This window comes from Mytilus edulis, unplaced genomic scaffold (genome assembly GCF_963676685.1).
Source record: "Mytilus edulis unplaced genomic scaffold, xbMytEdul2.2 SCAFFOLD_1226, whole genome shotgun sequence".
Taxonomy (NCBI): Eukaryota; Metazoa; Mollusca; class Bivalvia; order Mytilida; family Mytilidae; genus Mytilus; species Mytilus edulis.
The window spans coordinates 139-22,082 of record NW_027269130.1 but is presented as its reverse complement, the minus strand read 5'-3'; the positions used below and the strand labels follow the sequence as shown (position 1 = coordinate 22,082).

At 33.6% G+C, this 21,944-nt stretch overlaps 1 protein-coding gene across 1 annotated transcript; it reads left to right on the top strand.

Moving 5' to 3' along the window:
- Positions 1–9,984: 9,984 nt before the first annotated feature.
- On the top strand, positions 9,985–20,601 carry LOC139509585 (uncharacterized). Its single transcript, XM_071296198.1, has 3 exons — positions 9,985–10,654; positions 18,942–19,003; positions 20,548–20,601. Exons 1-3 carry the CDS (start codon positions 10,123–10,125, stop codon positions 20,584–20,586), a joined length of 633 nt encoding a protein of 210 aa, XP_071152299.1. The 5' UTR covers positions 9,985–10,122; the 3' UTR covers positions 20,587–20,601.
- The last annotated feature ends 1,343 nt before the right edge of the window (positions 20,602–21,944 follow it).

Sequence of the window (21,944 nt, the reverse complement as noted above, 5' to 3'; positions counted from 1 at the left end):
AAGGAAACATGTGTTGATTTACAAGTTGATTGCAATTTAACTATAAAACTACCTTGACCAAAAACTTCATTCTGAAGCCGGACAGACAGAGGGATTGAGAGACAGAGAGATGGCGGACCAGTTTAGTCGAAGGCATCATTAACATAATCATCCTGATCTACGGATCACCGAAGGCCATCCCTACATAGCGGGATACAAACATTTTGTGCACACGTTAATAATTTTGTATTGGACGAACTTTTTTAAATGACCCTGCTCTTCAAGTAAAAAGACACAGAGTAACGTACGTCATATCATGATTTTAGCTTTCAACATCGATTTCAAACAAATGCTTTGAAACTCTATATGCAAGTGTTCATGTCAAAAGCTCAAGTGATACCAAACGGACTAGACCTTATACAGGAAAGATGAAACCCGAGGATTCCGTTAAAAAAATTTTGAGCGGGAAATACAAATATAAGATTTTTGGTAGGAACGAAAAATAGAATAAAATAAAATCTTACTGGTAAATACAAATAAAATATTTTTAAGCAGAACAAATTGATAGGGTTGGTTGGTAAAGGGCAAACAAACAATATTTTAATTTAAGCCTCATCATTAAAATTAATGTTAATTAATACTAGAAAAACAAATTACAGCTAATCATCATTTTTTAATACATAATTTTCAAGCAGTGTAAGGGAAGTAATCAAGCATATATATATATATATATACAACTCGTCTAAACATCAACCCAACAATGTTAGATCTGTAAATTTGCTTTCGCATATTTTTGGTTCTTCCCTCGCCGGGATTCGAACCCATGCTACTGTGATATCGTGACACCAAATCGCCTGCACTGCAGCCGTCCCGCTAGACCACACGACCACCTGGGCTCTCAAAAAAAGAGCTTTCGGTGGGCATGTGTTACCTTTCCACGTCAGTTTTAATCTAGCGGTATATATATATATATAACTCATCTAAACATCAACCCATGTTTCATTAGATCTGTAAATTTGCTTTCGCAAATTTTTTGTTCTTCCCTCGCCAGGATTCGAACCCATGCTACTGAGATATCGTGACACCAAATCGCCTGCACTGTAGCCGTCCCGCTAGACCACACGACCACCTGGGCTTCATAAAAATGAAGCTTTCGGTGGTTGGGTGTTACCTTTCCACATCAGTTTTAATCTAGCGTCGTACTACAGTACATGATATATAAGGCATGGAGATGTTATTTTTACAGATCAGCTAAATTATATATAGTAAATTTAAAGGATCCTACAAATTAATGTAAGATACAGTCACAGAAAATAATTATATTTATAAGTATGTCTGAGCCAGTGACAACTCTACAACAGATTTATCCATCGGATCACCAGCAGTGATGGTGATACATGGCTGTGTACATTATGTATATATATATACAACTCGTCTAAACATCAACCCAACAATGTTGGATAGATCTGTAATTTTGCTTTCGCAAATTTTTTGTTCTTCCCTCGCCAGGAATCGAACCCATGCTACTGAGATATCGTGACACCAAATTGCCTGCACTGTAGCCATCCAGCTAGATATATATATATATATATATATATATATAACAGTATTTTTTAAAAGGAATTGGATTACCTAAATTGTCTAAATTGTTCTTTTACCAGAAAAAAATCTTGTTTTCCCCCCTTTCTTGCCCCTATTTGCTAAATGATTTGAGCCATAACTCCCCCACACACACACACTTACATCCCCCCTAACCATCCCTTTGTAGTATGGAAACTTGTGGTATAATTTGAGAGAGATTTATACACTTAAACACAAGTTATTGACTGGAAACTACAAAAATGCTTATTTGGGCCCCTTTTTTGGCCCCAAACTTATTGAATCCCCTTGGAGCAAGAACCCCAAAACTCAATTCCAGCATTTCCTTTGTAGTAAGAAACCTTTATTATAATTTCAGAGAGATCCATACACAACTGATATTACCAAGATGCTTGATTTCTTGATTGACAACATATTTGTTACGTTCGGAGGACGTGTTTTTCAACAGACTGTCGGCATTCCAATCTGAATGGGAACAAACTGTGCCCCCTCTACTTGCCGACTTGTTTCTTTATTATTATGAGGCTGACTTCATGCAGGAACTTCTTAGGAAGAAAGATAAGAAGTTAGCAATATCCTTTAACTCTACTTTCCGCTATATAGATGATGTTCTCTCACTAAATAATTCAAAATTTGGTGACTATGTGGAACGCATCTATCCCATCGAGCTAAAGATAAAGGATACCACAGATACAGTTAAGTCGGCCTCATATCTTGACTTACATCTAGAAATTGACAATGAGGGTCGGCTGAAACTAACTTTGCGACAAAAGAGATGATTTCATCTTTCCAATTGTGAACTTTCCATTTCTAAGTAGCAACATTCCAGCAGCACCTGCTTACGCGGTATATATCTCCCAATTGATACGATATTCCCGTGCTTGCATTTCCTATCATGATTTTCTTGATAGAGGGTTGCTGCTCACAAGGAAGCTATTAAACCAAGAGTTCCAAATGGTGAAGTTGAAGTCATCCCTTCGTAAATTTTACAGACGCCATCACGAGTTGGTTGACCGTTATGGAATATCCGTTTCACAAATGATATCGTATATGTTCCTTACGTCGTAACTTCAATCCCCTTCCCTCTCATGAATGTGACCTACATGTACCGTATTAGACTATTTACCGGATTGTAATCACATAAGCAACACGACGGGTGCCACATGTGGAGCAGGATCTGCTAACCCTTCCGGAGCACCTGAGATCACCCCTAGTTTTTTGGTGGGGTTCGTGTTGTTTATTCTTTAGTTTTCTATGTTGTGTCATGTGTACTATTGTTTGTCTGTTTGTCTTTTTCATTTTTAGCCATGGCGTTGTCAGTTTGTTTTAGATTTATGAGATTGACTGTCCCTTTGGTATCTTCCGTCCCTCTTTATCACAAGTTATTGTCTGTAAACTAGGAAAATGCTTCTTTTTGGCCCTTTTTGCCCCTTATTTACATGTTCAGAGAAATTAACCCCAATCCCAGCCTTCCCCCTGTTATATGGATCCTTGTGGTACAATGTCAGAGAGATCCATACAGTTACACTTAAGTAATTGTCCTGAAACTAGAAAATGCTTGTTTTTGGCCCCATAACCCTTAAAATAAATCCCAAACTTCTACATACAATGTATGGTATTAAACATTGTGGTACAATTTCGGAGCAATTGAAATACATTTACTTTTACACAATTTTTTGTCCTGAAACTAGATAAATGCTTGTTTTTGGCCCCTTTGGGCCCCTAATTCCTAAACCTTTGGGACCATAACTCCCAAAATCAATCCCAATTATCCTTTTGTGGTTATAAACATTGTGTTAAAAAAATTTTGATTTATATTTACTTAAACTAAAGTTATTATCCGGAAACAATCTGTCTTCGGATGACTATGACGAAGACGACGACCTTATACCAATATACAACCAAAATTTTTTTTTAATTTTTGTGGTTTTATAAAAATGTTGCTTTTTCTTGAAATAAATTCAAGAACTCACATATTTGCAAAACAGCACAATCTAAAGTCACAGTTGAGGGTTAGGCCTTATGAGATGGAACAATCTATATATACTATTAAACGAGAAGACCTCATTTTGTGTGTCTTTTTTCCATAATAAATTAATCATCATGCCTCTGTGTCCTATAGGTACCTTGCATAGTCGCATTTGTCATCCATTCTTATGATTATTCAGGCCAGGTTTTTTTAATTTGTTGGTTTACGGATCTGCGGACCCGATTTTGCCGATTTGCAGAATAAAAATAAAAATTGACTTTTCATGCTTTTTTATTGCCGCCGACCCTAACAAATACATTTCCCCTGAAAAATAAATAAAATATTCTTTTTTATGAATTGAAAAGCATTTAACACTAATAATAGAATTGATAACACTTTCTGTTATGAAAAATTAAAACTTCCAATTTAAAATGTACGTATCTAAAAATAGAGATGTTGTATTGTCTTGGTGATTAGCTGTCAATTTATTTTAGAAGTTACTAATAATTAATATTAATTTAGCCATGACTGTATGTCATTTTAGTCAAAAATAAAAAAATATGTTTGGTTTACCTCTCCCCACCCGGATCAGAAATAAGCCCCATGGTCAAAAAATTAAATTATTTACACAAAGAAATTGTGGGGAAACAATTTTTCTCATAAATTTCAGATTTCACTATATATTAATTAAATTGAATTTTTTTCTATAAAATTTATATTCAACAGCATAGTGTATTCCACAAAAAAAAATATAAAATTATGTGTCAAATATTTTAATTACAATCTCAATTCAGACCTGTATCAAGCATGAATATTGTGTGGATTTTGTCCCAACTTTTTAGAGTTGGACATCTGCGATTGTATCCAGCTGCACTCTGTACTGTGAAACAATTTATTCCTTTTGTAATCGGGCATAACTCTTAATCTGTAGAAGTAACACAACCAAAAATTCAAACTTGATTTGTGTTTTGTGGTACCTTGTAAGGAGCATTGTGTATTAGTTTCATTTTATTTGGTTGAGACAAATGAAAGTAAGAGAATGGAAACAAAAAAAATCAGTAATTTTTCCATTTGTATAGGGGCATAACTATTGAAAGATAATAGTGACGCCATTAAAATTCAAACTCTATTTGTGTTTTAATATACATGTATTATCTTAAGCATAAATATTCTCAATAATAAAAAAAAAAAACTAAATTAAATAATATTAATAGAAAGAGAATTAATGTACAAATGTACATGTGGTTATGTTCTTCTCATATATGGGATGATACTACATGTAAACCCCTAACGGAAGGATTGTGCCTGATATTTATATGATGAAGACATAATCTTTCAGTCAGTGTAACTGAAGTCTGGAGCTGGCATGTCAGTTAACTGCTAGTAGTCTGTTGTTATTTATGTATTATTGCCATTTTGTTTATTTTCTTTGGTTACATCTTCTGACATCAGACTCGGACTTCTCTTGAACTGAATTTTAATTTGTGTATTGTTATGCATTTACTTTTCTGCATTGGCTAGAGGTATAGGGTTGAGATCTCATAAACATGTTTAACCCCGCCACATTTTTGCGCCTGTCAGGAGCCTCTAGACTTTGTTAGTCTTGTATTATTTTAATTTAGGTTTCTTGTGTAAAATTTGGAGTCTAGTATGGCGTTCATTATCACTGAACTAGTATATATATTGGTTTCTCAATTCTCAATTTTATGTCTGTTTCAGTATTTGGCCAAATAAAAAAGCATGTGTGTTTCCTGTTTCCCTACCTACCCTATATTTTAAGCTTAGAAATAGCCTACTCTAAAGTTTTTTTTTTGTCATTTTTCAATAAGCACTGTTAAAGTCAGGATTTCTCTCCATAGACTCAATGTAAAAAAAAATGGTAAAATAAAAAAAAATCCCTACCTACCTACCCTATTTTTTTTCAAAGATGAAACAGGAAACACACATATTATTTTATTTGGCCTTTATTTATTTAGAATAATTAATATTTAGAATTTTATCGCTAAATTATACTACTTATCACTAAGTTATTTTCTTGTCGCTGATTTGTTTCTTCTTGTTGCTTATTAGTGTGACCTCGGTAAAATCTTTAAAATGGGAGGGCCTTGAAGACCACAGGAGGCAAAATGCTGAATCTAACCATTGTGTAAGCACCTGTCCACGTCCACTTGTATTTTTGTCCATCTGATGAATTAAGCCTTTTTCAACTGATTTTTATAGTTCTTTCTTATGTGGTACTGTTACACCACTGTCCCAGGTTAGGGGAGGGTTCGGATGCCACTAACATGTTTAACCCCATCAAATTCTGTATGTAGGGCTTAAATTAAAATATTGTTTGTTTGCCCTTTACCGACCGACCCTATAAATTCGTTCCGCCTGAAAATCTTTTATTTATGTTTACAAACAAGATTTTATTTTAATTTATTTTTTGTTCCTACCAAAATTCTTATATTTGTATTTCCCGCTCAAAACTTTTTTACCCGGAATTCTCAGGTTTTATCTTTCCCGTATAAGGTCTAGTCCGTTTGGTATCACGTGAGCGTTTGACATAAATGAACACTTGCATTTGGAGTTTCAAAGCATTTGTTTGAAATCAATGATTATGTTGAAAGCTTTGAAATCATGATTTAATGAACGTTACTCTGTATCTTTATACTTGAAGAGCAGGGTTCATTAAAAAAAATTCGTCCAATACTAAATTATCAACGTGTGTACAAAATATTTTGTAAACAGACTTTGTATCCTATGTAGGGATGGCCTTTGGTGGTCCATAGATTAGGATGATTATGTTAACGATGCCTTCGACCAGCATCGATACATTCTGATTTATAAAGGCAACAGTAGTATACCGCTGTTCATATCTGACATGAACCGAAAGTCTGTAAAGGGGAGAATATTTGGCAGTAAAATCGCCAAGTTTTTCCATACAGATCATTTATAAATGCGATGTAAAATACGTGACAAAGTCAATTGAGTTTCAAGTCTTGAAGCATTTTTATTGAAAACACAGGCACACACAAAAATTTAAACACTCTAGGGACTTTTTCTACTAGTAATGTTCAATGTATATCTGCCCGGACATATTTTACCAGACAAAGTTATCTCTTACAGAAAAACTTTAAGTCTAAAGGTATACAAATGTAAGCGTACAAGGTACATAGTACAGAATATTAGTGCAAGTAAAAACTCTTAAAATTCCAGGTATGTAAACGTTTAAAATATGCCGCACAGCCCTATATTTTGATATTTGAAAAAAATTGTAGTGCATATGAATTAACTTCACATTCTACATGATATTTTTTTTTCAAAACTTGGGACTATTATACTAATAGTCCTAGAAACTTATTAGCAAAAGCATACTTAAACAAAAGCAATACAGACAAAAATGACATCATGCAGATTGTGTATCTATAAAATAAAATATTATACCTACCTGCCTACCCATGACCAAAATGTACCAAGCTAAGTTTTTTTTGGGAAAGAAAATATAAAATATTTTACCTACCTACCGACCCTGTTTCAAAACATAGGGTCGGAAAAGGGCAAACAAACAATATTTTAATTTAGGCCTAGGTACCTGTTCCAAGTCAGGAGTGGAATTCAGTGAGTAGTTGTCGTTTGTTTATGTGTTACATATTTGTTTTTCGTTCATATTTTTACATAAATTTAACCTTGAGTTTTCTCGTTTGAATTGTTTTACATTGTCATTTGGCCTTTTATAGCTGACTATGCTTTCCCACATGCGTACAACATGTAGATGTGTAGCCAAAATTTTCTCTGTAGGCTATGCACATACCAGCTCGGGTTTTATAATTTAATGACATCTGATCAGGAATAAAATGTGAAATAAACTCGGAAATTATCGCAATTAGTACAAACAATTGATTACTAACAGAGATTTAAAGACTTAAAATGTAAAATTTCGACTCTGAAAAAAATGTTCAATGCCAATTTTATTTTTACTACATCCCTAATGTGCTTTCATAGAAACGCCCTGGTTAGTTTTTGAAAATTTTTCTTTAAATATCAAATATGATATCGACATAATGGAATATACAATATTTTTTTAGATGAACATTAAATCCAGTCATTACAAACAATGGGCAATTTTCTGGCTCCAACTTTTATGGAGCAAGAGCAGCCTCTGACAAATGAGAAAAATACAAAATTAGAACAGTTTTAAGTTCTTAAAATCAATGTTCATAAATATCACATGCATCAAGTCATGCAAGACATGTGAAAATTTATCTTATTACTTTAAATTGTGCATACACTCAATCTTTATTTTTTGTCGTTTTAGATATTTTAATTTTTTTGTTTCTGTTTCGAATTTTATTAATAAATAACTTTCAAAAGAGTTTTTTTAACATATATATATTCAATCAAATTCGGTATAATTTATACTTTTAATGTGCATTTACGTTTAATGTCTTTTTTCCAATGTAAAGTATACATTAAGGTTCATCATAAGGAATTGAATAATATGGCTGTGTTTATACCTCCAAAATTACTATGAGTACAGACAAACTGGTACATCCAGGAAAGTTTTAAGGCATGGCAGGAACTAGATATATAAAAGTTATATGAAGTCTACGTTTCAGAAAATTAAAAACTTACCTGGATTATGATGTTCATTTTTTTCCAGTCTGCAGAAGATAGCAAAATAAACAAACACCCGAGTTTCATTTGATACGGTCCACTCAGTTACACAGTTTAAACCTGTTAAATCACCTATTGTTTACAGGTGTCTATTGTCCATCTATTGTCCATTTAAATCAATACTACTCACAACATTGATTATATGAGGGGAGCTTCTCAATCGTTTTCACTACTTAGTTAATTTTTGCACCTCCTGCAGGAACGAAAAAAAATGGATAGCAAAATCTAGAAAAGTTTATAATTTTCTGAAACATAAAATGCATTTAAAATTTATATATCTAGTTCCTGCCATCCCTTAAAACTGTTGCAGGTGTATAGGTTAGTCTGTACTCAGAGTAAAATTTGGGGTGTAAATACGGCCATTTTAGCCAAAAGATTATGATGAACCTTAAATACAAATAATTATTTATTATTTGTCATTCTCTTCACTGAATCGCAAAATCGTTTCATACCTGATCAAGTGATTGTTTATTATAAAATTGGTAGCTGGTACGCATAGCCATTTAAGGAGGCTCGCGGGTATAAGATTTTCAGAAAAAAAAATAACTTTTATTTTTCATTACAAATTTTATTTATTACCTTTAGTAGTTATTACTTTATCATGTGGTACAAAAATTATTCCAACAAATCAATTCGTGTTGGCCCCAGGTGACTTTGAAAATGTTTATATCATGAAAAAAGCTCCAAATTATCTCCCTTTGGTGCAAAAGTGCTATTTTTGTCCTTAAAATTGAAATATCTTTTTTTACTCATCGGTGACCTATATTTTTTATTATTGTTTTCAAATAATCTATACATTAACTAAATAACTGTTAAATTTAAGCGATTTCTGTAATTAAATTCGTTTTTTATTTCGGTATTACCTCTTTTTCTCCTATTAGTTCAACAGAAACAAAGTACCTTTACAAAAATGTTTGCTTCTTTCGAAGGCAGATTGTGAGCGTAAATGATCGGTGACCCCCCTTTTTTATTTAATTTTTCTATTAGGTATATGATAAAGTTCATTTATAGAAAAAATTAGCGAAATCTTGTATTAAATAAAAAATTTGATTTAGACCCGCGAGCCCCCTTAAGGCCAAATTGGCTGCACATCCGCTCACGAGAGAACGCGCTCACACTGCTTTAAATGTAAATAGCCAAGAGAAAACTTTTTGTGTTGTACGACAGTGCGCATAGTTTCCGCGGGACCTTTATATATATTCAATTATTATATTCGGTTCCTTACCTGGAAAAAAGATTAAATCCGTACCGAAACAGTGTTCCTACAAATTATTTCCTCCTTTACATCATAACCCATGGTGGTACTCTTTAAAACGGAGGGACATACAGAAAAATTTGTACATACCCAAAATTAAAATGACTGCTTTTGATGTCAACGTGAAGTTGAATGCATTTTCCGAATCTCCCGTGTTTTTGTCTTTAGACTCTGATTTCCTTGCAAGTTTTTTCTTTTCAGACTGCGTTTGAATGGCATTATTACTGTTCTGGTTGAGTTGATTTCTTTTCCTAACTGCCATGATAATAATGTAAAACTTTGCCGGCGTGTCAATTTCTACTTCCGGTGGCAAGCTGTTGTTTACTTTTTCCATTAAAAGGAAAAAAATAAATATAAGAATGACATTTTTTAACTTTTGTGAAAAAAAAATGTTTTAGAATGTTTATCTTTTTTCATAAACGGTTTCAATTGATAAAAAAATTATTGAAGAACCTGAAAAAATCTCCGACGGGCACTTGCTACTTCCGGATTTTTCCTTATATGGTGATTATCGTATATCCAAGGGTAACACGGTAGTTTACATTATGTCGGAAATAGCATATCGATAACAAGACTTTTAAATTTGTATAATGGGATTTTTTTTGTAGTAGATTGTTTAAAATTTATCTTATGGTAAAATTGAACGGTTCATAAATAAAACATGACTGAAGTGTTCACAAATGTACCTGTTTTGGCCGATTCAACATTTCGGACCCGTCCCAATTTCGAGCTTTATTTGCGAAGTGATGCAAATGCTGGAGGTAACACTGTTCAACAGATTCAAACTCATCGCCGTAACCGGCAGATGAAGTTTCCAACGCTTACAGGTAAGGCAGATGTTGATTCATTTCAAACAAGTAAACAGGAAAATGCCTTTAAACGATGGAATGACGATGGTGATTTTCGTCCACCGGCACCCTACCGTGATTACGACAATATTGTGGACCCTGTGTCAGGTTTTGTAAGCGCGGGTGGTGATGTGGATAGGAACACTGGACACAAAAAGATCAATTCATTGGTACAGTTGAATGATGTACCTCAAGCAGAACCGCCACAAAAGAAAAATTCTGATAGACTGGCTGATGAGAAGGCACCTACTCCATTAAGAAGGTCAAACACATATGCACCAGGTGCCCCTTCAATGTGGAATAGCAGAAAAATATCAGACGGATGGATAAAATCGCAACTCGGAGGTATATTAGAGTTTTAAACTTAAAAATAATAACGTCTCCGTTTATTTTATCTATATACTACTAATGTATTTTACCCGTTTTCTGAAACCAAGTTATCAGACGGCCTGTATCTTATTTACAGTCACAGTTATCATACAATAAGATACATATGCCCGATCTATTAATGAACTTGCTATTTAAGATATAAGCGCCCATCCATTGCGAGGTTGGTTTTTTTTTTGTGTGTGTACATGGAATGAAAAATGAAGTAATAAAACCAGAGACTCTGATAAAACCGTTTTAAAAAATATATGTGTTATTCTGTCTTGATCTCGAACCGCAACACCATGCACACGAAGAGGGAGATTTAAAATGCAATAAACTAAAAAGTAAAAGTAAAATTGATTTTGGTACAGTATTCAAGTTGTCTATCATGATAATTAATTTTAAAATCATTTGTTTCTATAACAATAAAAAAAAACACAAAAAAAACATAGCGTTTAGTATATGAATACATTTTATGTATGTCACAATACTTCATATAGAAAAAAAAACAATAACATACATGAAATGATGTCAAGATTTGGCATACAAATACAAATGTATACAGTTTACATCATATGTAAATAATTTTAGGATAAAAAAAAAATAATAGAACATGCGGTAGGGCTGACAATCAAAGCCACCGGAGATCACAGAACTATGTTGTACAAAAACATTTCATTTTCGCTGATACATGTATCATTATCACGCTGGCACTTTTACGAGGAACCCAAATTGTCAATGCATTTATTTTACGAATAGTTTAGGAATATCTTCAACTAAACATATACCAGTGGCGGATCCAGCCATTTTAAAAAGGGGGGGGGGGGGTTCCCAACCCAGAATAAAGGGGGGGGGGGGGGGGGGGGGGTTCCAATTATATGCTCCCATTCAAATGTCAAATGCACTGATCGGCCAAAAAAAAGAGGGGGTTCCAACCCCCGGAACCCCCCCCCCTGGATCCGCCACTGTATACGGTACTTTTATTCAGACGTATTCCAATTGTAGCCTTTCTCCAAAGTAGAGAAATTATTAAAATCGCGTAAATACTGAGAATAAAATGTTAAAACTGATACTACATTTGTAGTTAACAAATCTAAATGACGAGTATATCCCACGTCTACTTATACTTCATAGTTATTATCACAACTTCAAATGTATATCGACAAAACAATAGAGTGACATCTGTTTGCTTTCAATACAAAAAAAAATGAAAGCAAACAGATGTCACAATAATGGAAACGCATACATGTATATGCGATTAAGTGCGAGGGGCAAACACAATAATAGCTGTGGTATAAACTGTGCAATAGTGTTTTTACTTTTATCAAACAAAGTTCGCTGGTTTAACTACTAAAATCATAGATTAAGATTTTCCCCCTTAGAAACCTCATAATCTGTATTTGGTTACTGTTTTAATTGTGTATATGGAAGCCGTTGTTAGGATATTAAATGTATATATCGATTTGTAAATGATCCTTTATTATTTCTTTATTGTATTTAAATAGGATTATGAAAGTATAAGAAAGTATATATTATGTTGCAATTATAATATAATCTTTATTGCAAAATTACACCTATAAGTGTCAAGCAATACAAACAAACAATTATACATTTTAAATACAATGCAATACAATGAAATACAATACAATATAATAGAACATATTTTAAGAGTTCAAATTATAAATTGATGTATAAAACACAATCATGAGCTTGTCTGACATGGGTCTGACCCCCTTAGTTCTAAAGACTGCTTAATGAAGACTCCAATATGACAAACAAGTTCAGGGATGGGGTTTAGAATGTTTTTTAGTTTATTAAATGCATCAAGATGTTGAAATAATGGTACATAGTCTTATAGATAAGCAAAAAAATTAGAACGCAATGATATGTTAATGTCACAATACAACAAGAAATGAAACTTGTCATCTAGAAATCCACATTTTTTACATAATCTTTGTGCTCTTGGAATGTTTCTGTACCTTCCCAATTCAATGCCTAGGGAATGATCACTAAGTCTAAATTTTGAGAGTAACTGCCTATGTATAAAATTATTGCAATTTAAATATTCCTCAGACTGACAATTAGTTTTTAATTTCCCATAAAGACAAAGTTGGGATGAGGAATCTAATTTTGAAAGTTTATTTAAAGTAGTTTTTCCATATATTCTTCTGAAACACACTTTTAATATTACATTTTAACACATTTTTTGATTGTTTAAAAGGTACATTAATATTAGAGTAATTTTCTGGGTTTATTTTCATATCGCGGTATGAGCGGCATGAAAATGTAAATGTTCGTTGCTTTCACGATGCTAGCCTACTACGCCCTCATTACGCTTCTACAACGATCCCGCTACTATTATAACACGTTCTCACCGCGCTTATTCTGCGACCTTACTACGCTTATCAAGATCTTTCTACGCTCATCACGTTCTCACTTCGACCATACCACGAGTTATCCGATTGCAACACGATCGTACCACGCTTCTACTGCGATTATAGCACGTTCTTACCACGATTACAAGTTACGTTCAAACCGCGATCTTACTACGCTCTCAGCAATAACGTCAACATCGTGTTCCATATCAATACAGTATCATTCCTTCAGTTCTATTTCTGATTAATATGTAGATTTCTCGAGAAAAAAAAATACAGTCATGCCACCAGTATCTACTAGAACACGTGGGCGTGGTGTTATGGTTGATGTAGAGGCAGATGGAGCTCTGATATTAACGAATCTTGATCAAGTAGAGATGTCGGACCGACCAATCCGACCTAAATTACAACCTATTGCTGGTCAATAAAGCTGAAATGACGATATTTTAGTGAACGATAGCAGATATGAAACAGATGTGTCAATAGATATAGGAAGATGTGGTATGAGTGCCAATGAGACAACTCTCAATCCAAGTAACAAATTTTAAAAGTAACAATTATAGGCCAAGATACGGCCTTCAACACGGAGCCTTGGCTTACACCGAACAGCAAGATATAAAAGGCCCCAAAAATTACTAGTGTAAAACCATTCAAACGGGAAAACCAACGGTCTATTCTATATGAAAACAAGAATCATGGTTGAGCCGTTAGAGAAAATGGGTAAGAAGTCCCAATTACATACAGACAAACAAAACTTGGAAAGAATTAATATATTTTATGGGAAAATGACAATGAGAATGATGGTCGTAGTGTATGAGCGTAGTCAGGTCGTAAGAAGAGCGTGATGAGGACGACAAGGGCGTGCTAGAATCGTACTATTGTCGTGAACAGCGTGGTATAGTCGTAGTGGAAGCGTAGTTGGGTCGCAGTGAGAACGTGATGGTCGTAGTGAGGTCTTAATAGAATCACGCTTTCGCTACGCTCTCACTACGATGGTACAGCGACCTTTGCGATCTTACTACGATCTTAGTGCGCTATCACTACGCTTCTACTACGACCTGATTTCATCACGACCGCACCACGATTGTCAGTTTGCCACGCTCATCACGATCATGAAGACCTCACCACAACCGTGATACGACCTTACTGCGATCTACACGATCGTACTACGATCATCAAAATTTGCATTTTTTTCACAGATCGTAGTGCGATCGTGGCCTAGTGGGACTGGGGTATAACATTTCGATTTTTTTTTGTTTCCGATTTTGTGGGTTTTCTTCAATACAAAAAGGGCGATTTTCCAGTTATCGGACAAAAACTCAAAATCACTTTATCTAATTTGCAAGAAACTTTGGTGAATTGTTTATGTATATTGACATGAGCTCCCTTTCGATTTATAAATTTTAGATTTTACGTTTGCGAGTTGTGGGCTTTTATATATTCATTACAAAAAGGGTGATTTTCCAGTTTTCAAACAATAACATAAGCGGATGGTTGATTATACAGGGAATCACTGAAAATGCTTTGAGCAGTTGTCCTTTCTTGTCTTATAAAACATCTCAAATTTTAAAGATTTCCTGATTTTACTTAAATCAAGAACGTATAACTAACATACTAATATACGTCCTTGCTTAAATCAATACACATGTTCTTCAGAAAATCTTGGTTTTAAGGAATATCTTATTTTCCTTAGCCGTATTTGGCACAATTTTTGGAATTTTGGATCCTCAATGCTCTTCAACTTTGTACTTGTTTGGCTTATAACTATTTTGATAAGAGCGTCACTGATGAGTCTTATGTAGACGAAACGCGCGTCTGGCGTACTAAATTATAATCCTGGTACTTTTGATAACTATTTCAAAAGTTTAATGTATATCTGAACATACTCTAAATAAAATGTGTAAAAAAATATATGTAAATATAAAAAAGATACCAGGGTAAAAAAGCTGTATGCCAGACGCGATTTACGACTACAAAGAATAATCAGTGACGCCTAAATAAAAAAAGTTAAAAAGGCCAAAAAGAAGTACGAACTTCAAAAGAAATTCAGAATCAAAGATTTCGGAAAAAAAGTATTTGCCGAATAAATCTAAAGTAATGTATTCCTGATGTATGAAATCCTTATATGTATTAGCATTTCGAACATGTCAAAGTTTATAATAAAAGGACAGTGACTCATAAAAAAGAAAAAGAAAAGAGAAACAGCTAGGGGTCAGAATTCAGTAAGAAATGTAATCATGCTTGAAAGTCCCATGTCAAGCAATTACTGCATGCTGTATCCGGAATTTAAATAAGAAAAGCGAAAATTCACATTCTCAAATTTTCGTAAAAAAATCATCATGGGATCGAAACTGTATCGTGTACCATTTTTGTCGAGCCTGCAACTTTAGTTGGCTTGCAGAAAGCTCGACATAGGGATAGTGATCCGGCGGCGGCGGCGTTAGCTCACTTCTAAAAAGCTTTATATTTAGAATGTGTAAGACCTGGATGCTTCATACTTTGTATATAGATGCCTCATGTTACGAAGTTTCCGTCAGTCACATGTCCACTGTCCTTGACCTCATTTTCATGGTTCAGTGACTACTTGAAAAAAAGTTAAGATTTTTTGTAATGTTAAATTTTCTCTTATTATAAGTAATAGGATAACTATATTTGGTATGTGCGTACCTTGCAAGGTCCTCATACCCGTCAGACAGTTTTCACTTGACCTCGACCTCATTTCATGGATCAGTGAACAAGTTTTGGTGATCAAGTCCATAACTCAGATACTATAAGCAATAGGTCTTGTATATTCGGAGTATTGAAGGACTGTAAGGTGTACATGTCCAACTGGCAGGTTTCATCTGACCTTGACCTCATTTTCATGGTTCAGTAGTTATAGTTAAGTTTTTGTGTTTTGTGTTTGGTCTTTTTTTCTAATTCTATAAGCAATAGGTCAACTATATTTGATGTATGGAGATATTTTATGATCTATATGTCATTCGCACAAGTTTTATTTGACCTTGACCTCCTTTTCACGGTTCATTGCTCAGTGTTAAGTTTTTGTGTTTTGGTCTGGTTTTTTTAATCTATAAGCAATAGGTTAACTAAATTTGTTGTATGGAAGAATAATTAGCTATTCATGTCTGTCTTGCATTGTCCATCTGACCTTGACCTCATTTTCATATTTTTCATGAATCTATGTTTAGTTTTCTTGGTGAATGTTAAGTTTATGTGACAGTTGTAATAAAGCTTTATATTTAGGACTATCAACATAATATCAATGATTAGTAAAGAAGGCGAGACATTTCAGCGTGTGCACTCTTGTTAAAAGATGATAACCAACCTATAATCTACAAATGTATACTTCAAGACCATCGTGTATTATTTGTGAAGTTGATACGTAATATTGATAAACAAGGTTTCGGTATATTCCGATGCCTTTTTTTTTATATAAAAAAAATGACAAGCCGTTTTTTGACATAACCCTGGATCATCAACTCTCAGCTCAGACACTGGTGTCTATTTACAAAGTCTGAGTAACAGTGGCTTTAGATGAATTTGGCTATTTATTTTATATGATTTAACAAACTTAACTAAAATTGTCCGTTTATAAATTTTTAAATTATTATGAAACTAAGGTTTCAACTCCCTGAGGCAAAGTTGGCTTTAGATGAATGTGGCTATTTATTTTAGGTGTTTTGAAATTTAGCTCTTAAACGATTTTCGGTACTTATCTGACATCTTCGGATTTCAAATGTTTGGCTTTGAGCGTTCCTGATGAAGGTAAATCCAGAAAAGCGCTTCGGACGCAATAAATTATAAAACGTGTTGTTTTCCATTTTTTACATCACTGGGTCGATACCTCTGCTGGTGGACTATCAGTCCCCGAGGGTATCATCAGCTCAGTAGTCGGTGCTTCGGTACTGACATGATTTAACAAACTTCACTAAAGTTGTCTGTTTATAAATTTTTAAATTACTATGAAACTAAGGTTTAAAATCCCTGAGGCAAAGTTGACTTTAGATGAATTTGGCTATTTATTTTAGGTATTTTGACATATAGCTCTAAATGATTTTCGGTACTTATACATTTTCGGATTTCAAATGTTTGGCTTTGAGCGTTTCAATTTTTTGGCAATCTCTTAAATACCGAATAAATTGAGAAATGTATATGATTTTATCCCATATCCAGGTGAAGTTAATATATATTGTTTACAGTTACTAAGATGGGGGAAATTGATAATTTCAAAATTAAAATAATCTCGTTTGTCATAGAATCTGATACTGAGATGACAGCTTATGTCAAATTCGAGGTATAAGTCTAAAAAGGAGACAGAGGAAGCCATGTCTGCTGTTTCTTTTATTTGTAGGCAGAAAAGTTTGGATTGTTAAATGGAACATCATTATATCTGAATGTCGGAAATTTAATGAACTGGCTTCTTTGATCTTCTCGTTTTTGAAAAGTGTATGAATGAACCTATCTGCTTCATATGACATACATAAGAGGTTGGCAAGGAGAGACGCACAGCTTGTTCCCATAGGTCAAGAGAGAGAGAGACAGACAGAGAGAGAGAGAGATTTGAAATTTATTTAATATGGTGATGCTAACTTATATTAAACGAATGGTTGACATATAGTAGATTAACGTTTTGATTCATCAGTGAAATTGTCTTGAAAATCTGAACATTCTTTCCTGTTACTGATTATGGTTATGCTGTTACTTTTTATCAGGTAACATGACAGAACGTAACAGAAAGGAATTACGCAGTACTTTTTGTTCATTTACTCGAATTGTGTAGAAGTTTACTTCCATCTACATATCAATTTAATAAGATACTATAAAAACACATGTACTGTTATAGGGGTGACATTGAATTATTCTCAGAAGGTACCAAAAAGGCTGTAACAGGAGAGAACAACAAAATTATTTTTCTCCAAATTCTGATCTTTGAGGAGTTCAGTTTTTTCAAACTGCTGCTATTCACCTTAACAAATGGATTCATACATTCAGGAAATGATGCTCTTCACATTACATTACAAGAATTTTTTGGTCTTTCAAATGTGTCCACAGGTGGAGAAAAAAAACAGCGGTAACAGAGGGAAATACCCCTGGGACAACATTCAAAAGACCCTTAAAAATGCAAAATTTTCTTACATGCTTTAGTTGTAACAAAATCAGACCAGTAATGGAGAAGTTTTTTTATATAATCTATCAGATTTGTGAAAATCGGAAGGCTGTTTACTTAATATAGATAACATGATTTTTTTTCGGGGGGGGGGGGGGGGGGGGGGGGGGTTGACCATTTAAATTATAATATTTTATTAGACGAAATATTAAAAAGAATGTTTAATTGGTTGCAGTTGGTGCATTATATACTCGAGTTAATACTGAAACGTAAAATTTTCCAAAAAGATGCCTGAATAAAAAAAAAATTGCTGGTGAAAGGCGGGACATGAAAATTAGACTTTTTCAGATATTGTCTCTTATAACAAGATATAAGGTATGTTATTCTGCACTCGCTTGGTGTCCGCTTATTTATAGATTATAGATTGGTTACCAGTCCAACTAAATCGAATAATTCAAGCCCTTACCTTCTCCGATTCTCTCCACTTTGATAGTGATCGATATTGAGCGTAAAATAACGACTGGATTATTCGGGTTACATTCAAATCTCGCTGTCAACAGTCAATACACCGGATTGCCCTCTCGGTCATCCGCTGTAAAAATAAGTTGAAAAAGGCTTAACTCAAAAGATAGATACACATAGACAAGCAAAAACAGAGTGGAGGCATAATACGTACGGCACTGCCGATTTCAGGGAATAAATATTATTATTATTAATTTCCGATTATATGGAAAATGATAACATTAAAACTTATAACCAAAACAACGTTTTCACTATTTAGGATGGACAAGTGATTATGACCCACGGAAACCTTCAGAAGATTCGACTAAGTGGCGATCAAAAGTAAGCATGTATCACTATATTTAAGAAACAAACACATATCTTCTGCTATTGTATATGCTTTTACACACTACAAGATCAAGAAAATACATGAGTGTATTGCTTATTGATGATTAAATGCTTGCGGGTACCAAGCTTTTACAGATTTCTAAGGTCAGATAAATATTTTATTTTATTTGAAAAGATTATTATTATACTATCATATTTTCAGTTAGTGTATATATAGTCATGCAAATGAAACACGTTATAGATTTATACCGTGAAACTTTGCATATTCTCATTTTGTGTATATTCGTCTTGCATAATAAACTCATTAAAGAGTTAACTGAAACTTAGAATTAATACAAGTACTATGAAGCCGATGGGCTGGATCTCTTTGTTGTAAAGCAAAAAGTCGATACGCCATTTGTTAGGCACAATTCATCGTTAGCCCGACGTCATTGACAAGTTGAATCTCTTTATTATCATATTATATCTATATTATATAAACAGCAGACGGAGATATTATCAGATTATTACATGGCATTTTTCATATCGCATGTATTATCAGCCCTAGGTTCCATATCAGCCCAAGAGCCGCATGGCTCGAGGGCTGATATTGACCGAGGGCTGATAATACATGCGATATGAAAAATGACATGTTATGATCTTTTTATCATATGCTTCAACAATGGAGAAAAATAACAAATTCATATATTGATCCTTTTACGTGGTTCTCAAATAGAAGTTCAAAGATTGAAAAGTTCAAGGACGTCGGACCCCAAATTTAGTACATTCGATATCAAATCTTTCTACCATATGCCCTCAGCAGAGCAGAACACATTTTTAATATGGACGACTCGACCAAAAAAAAACCAACAATATACATAATGAACACTGTTTGGAAAAGTCAACCTTTTCAAAGTAACTTTCTAAATTATGTTTGAAACTTTATAAAGAATGCATTTATTTAATAATTTGTTTGTTTTTTTATTTTATTTTTTATTTAATTAATTTACACAATATACTTTTCAGTATCAGACTTAGTAAATAATTGTTTTGTACACTATTTTGTAATGTTTTTCACCGAAAACGTAGCATTTGGGTGTATTTTCCGGAATTTGCCGAGTATCACCGGAATGCCATGTGATAACGTTACGGAAAGGCATGTGATAACAATCGAAGCATGTGATAAACTTTTCATATCAGCCCGCTAAGCACCAATTCGAAAAATATGGAATTTACGTTAATTTAATGCTATTATCATACAGTAAAAATCATATGTTATTTAGTCTAAGTATATGATAAATATATATATATTCATCGTAATGCTTGAATCATTCCTCTTTGTCATGGCCAAACTGTTCATAGAAAGTTTGATTACTGTAATGCTAACTACATTGTAGCAAGCTGGATTCATATTATCTAGCTTACAAGTAAAGTCTTTGTGATATATTTTGGCAAGCTAGATGCCTATACTATTAAGCTAACACGCCGAACCTATTGTAATGTTATCATCTCCCGCTATGCTCTTATCACATGGGATGACGAAAAACAATCTATTACAGAATGGTCTTCGTGCAAAGGAATACGAGGTAGAAATTTGAAGTGTTTCAATAAACATGTATTTTAACTAACATTTAATTGTGAACCTTTAACATGTTTACATGAATGAGTATCATCACTGAATTTAGTCCAAGTTATAACATATATTTCACCGCACCTACCTTCATCATGCTATGGTAATGTAGTGGATGGTTTCTGTACTTCTCAACACACCAAATAATACTTGCAGTAAAGTGGCACATATTTAATTACCGGTATAACTGACAAGATTAGCCAGGACCCCAGGCTATAACGAAACCCGCTTTGAGGGTCACATGTGAGTGAACTGGAAGTTATGAATTTATAATGATATGCAAATGAATTGACGATCTATTGATAAGCCAATCAAAAAAGTTTATGGACTATTTGGACTGACGATTTTTTTAGAAAATTCAGTTAAAGTAATGTACACCAATAATCATTTACATATAATACAAGTGAATAATTAATAGGATCCAGAAACAATATTTCTCAAGCACTCACTCCATAACGAATTCGATTTCTCTCTCCAATGAAATACTCCATGGTATCTTTATTTTCAAATGAAAACACAGCTTCATGGAGACCTGAAGACGATGACACTACTATTCTTAACGATTTCAAAAACAGAAATCTTAAAAAAACTTAATCTTGCTGCTGATTTTCTATCATTTATCCAAATGGTAAAGAAAATAACTTTCTTTAGACAATACTTTCCTCTTCTTTTCCCTCGGCGACGGTCAGATTTATGTCAAAAAGAGTGCTTGAGAGGAAACTTGTAATGAACTTTGGTGGAGTTTGACTGTTGGTGGCTCAGGGCAAATCTGTTATGGAGGTCTGCTCAGTGATTTTCGTCCATGTTTCGATGCAGTGAGCTACATGAGTAACTTTAATTCTGACCATGATAGTAACTGAAAAAGAAAAGAAAATCATTTTCTAGCTTTAACACAAAAGATTTTGACTATTTTTACTTTTTATGAAATCAAAAAACCACACTGTCTTATAAGACCGAAAAACAGGCAAAATGAGGTACCTTCAGTTTGTAATGTTTTATCATAATAATTATTGTAGATGTGTTTGAAACTAAAAAAGTATCAGATAAAGACCGATTTATTTGCAAATCTATTCTATTTTTTATTAAAAGCCTCTACCCATTGAGACGCAAAATCTGGCACCCGAGCGACACTAAAGTGCTTTATTTTTTATGAAAAAATAATTTTAAAGCTAATAAATTTTAAGTACGAAGCTGGTATTTTGGTTAAATTTCATGATAGGAATTCAATTCTTTATAAATGGTACGGGAGGAAGGTCGTCTAAAGAAGTTTTTTTCAAAAAATTTGCCTAAGAAGCCTCAAAATCTTGCAACACGGAAAAGGTGTGT

Coding starts and splice junctions, on each gene's coding strand:
- LOC139509585 (XM_071296198.1), top strand. CDS start 10,123: ATGACTGAAGTGTTCACAAATGTACCTGTTTTGGCCGATTCAACATTT. Junction 10,655..18,941: donor GATAAAATCGCAACTCGGAG/GTATATTAGAGT, acceptor TTCACTATTTAG/GATGGACAAGTGATTATGAC. Junction 19,004..20,547: donor CGACTAAGTGGCGATCAAAA/GTAAGCATGTAT, acceptor AATCTATTACAG/AATGGTCTTCGTGCAAAGGA.